The sequence below is a fragment of the Propithecus coquereli genome, unplaced genomic scaffold (assembly GCF_000956105.1).
Source record: "Propithecus coquereli isolate 6110/MARCELLA unplaced genomic scaffold, Pcoq_1.0 Scaffold160, whole genome shotgun sequence".
Taxonomy (NCBI): Eukaryota; Metazoa; Chordata; class Mammalia; order Primates; family Indriidae; genus Propithecus; species Propithecus coquereli.
In genome coordinates, this window is record NW_012140525.1 from 2,873,458 (window position 1) to 2,874,811 (window position 1,354).

At 39.4% G+C, this 1,354-nt stretch overlaps 1 protein-coding gene across 1 annotated transcript in view; it reads left to right on the forward strand.

The window, feature by feature from the left end:
• SLCO6A1 (solute carrier organic anion transporter family, member 6A1) overlaps nucleotides 1-1,354 on the forward strand; it is a 160,214-nt gene that overhangs the window by 138,810 nt on the left and 20,050 nt on the right. Inside the window, exon 11 of the mRNA XM_012641056.1 lies at nucleotides 809-873. Coding sequence (XP_012496510.1) covers nucleotides 809-873 — 65 coding nt within the window. The remainder of the gene's footprint in view (nucleotides 1-808; nucleotides 874-1,354) is intronic.

The window sequence follows — 1,354 nt, forward strand, 5'->3', positions numbered from 1 at the left end:
GCTTTCCACAGAGGTTGCACTAGTTTGCAGTCCCACTGGCAGTGTATAATAGTCACAAGTCCAACAAGAGATGGCACCCTCAAATTAGGATACTTGGAGTAAGGTTAAATAAAGTGGCTGTTTAAAATATGGGTAGGGTATAAGGAATTCCAAGGTATAATGCAGTACCTCTGGTAGGTTATCACCCCAGTCCCAAAGGGAAACAAAGAATGGGAAAGAGAGAGACCTGAAAAAAGGACCGCTTTGCCTGTAGGACCCAGTCAGCCTGAGGTCATTGCAGGGAGGGTCGTTCAGAATGAACACCCTGACCTCACTTCCCTCCCTAACTCAGAGTGCCCCATTGACAGAACCCAATCAGAAGTCAGAAGGCAAGAGAACCTATTGATGTAGTCCGTTTAGGTCAGCCTTCCAGGGCAGAGGGTAAGGTGGAAAAAAGTGGAGAGAGGATCTCACAGGGGAAAAAATAAATTTAAAACAATGGATATGCACAACAGAATGAAGAAAGGTAAATATGAAAGCTAGTGCTGAGTCTTTCTGGCAAAGGAAAAGGAAGCTGAAGCAGAGGATTTGAACCATAAAATCCTTCCTCCTTGGGAAGAGCAAGGAGCTTTGGAATTGGTTGGCAAGGGCAGGATATGGAGAAATGGGAAAAGTTGCAGTCCTTTAATAGGCCAGATTGAACACTGTCAATTGGCTAAAGATGCTTCATATAACTAATGCACAGGAAAAAAAATTAACCTTGAACCTAGCATACATTCTCTATAGCTGATAATAATGATGTGCTGATATCATTGCTATTTGCTTTTAGGATTTTACCTGACAAACTGCGTTCTCTGGCCTTGGGTATGAGCTTTGTGACCAAAAGAATATTTGGTATGGATTTTTGGCAATATTTTATTATATCAAATTGTTTCTTTTCTGATATGTATATGTGTCCACCTGTATTAATATATAGCATTACAAATAATCATGGTTAAATGACAAAAAGCAAGTGAAAGGGGGAGCTGCTTTACAGAATTTAGGAGATAGTTAATGTAAAGAGAGAATACCTAATGCAAAGCTGGTCCTAACTGCCGTACAAAAAGTACATTATATTATATTTGATCAGAAGGTACAATCTGTTTAATCTGAAATATAGTCATCATCTCATACAAGTGGTTTGGTGAGTTCATACAAAACACTTGTATAACCACAGCAACTGTACTCCACACCGCCTGCGTGTTTGGGAAGCCACTAACCTAGACTACTGCTTTTGAATGTTTTAATCACCAAAGGCACTAAATCTGATGTTTTTAAAGATTTATTTGTTCCTCTTTAAGATATTTCCATATTGCTTTCCACAGAGGTTGCACTA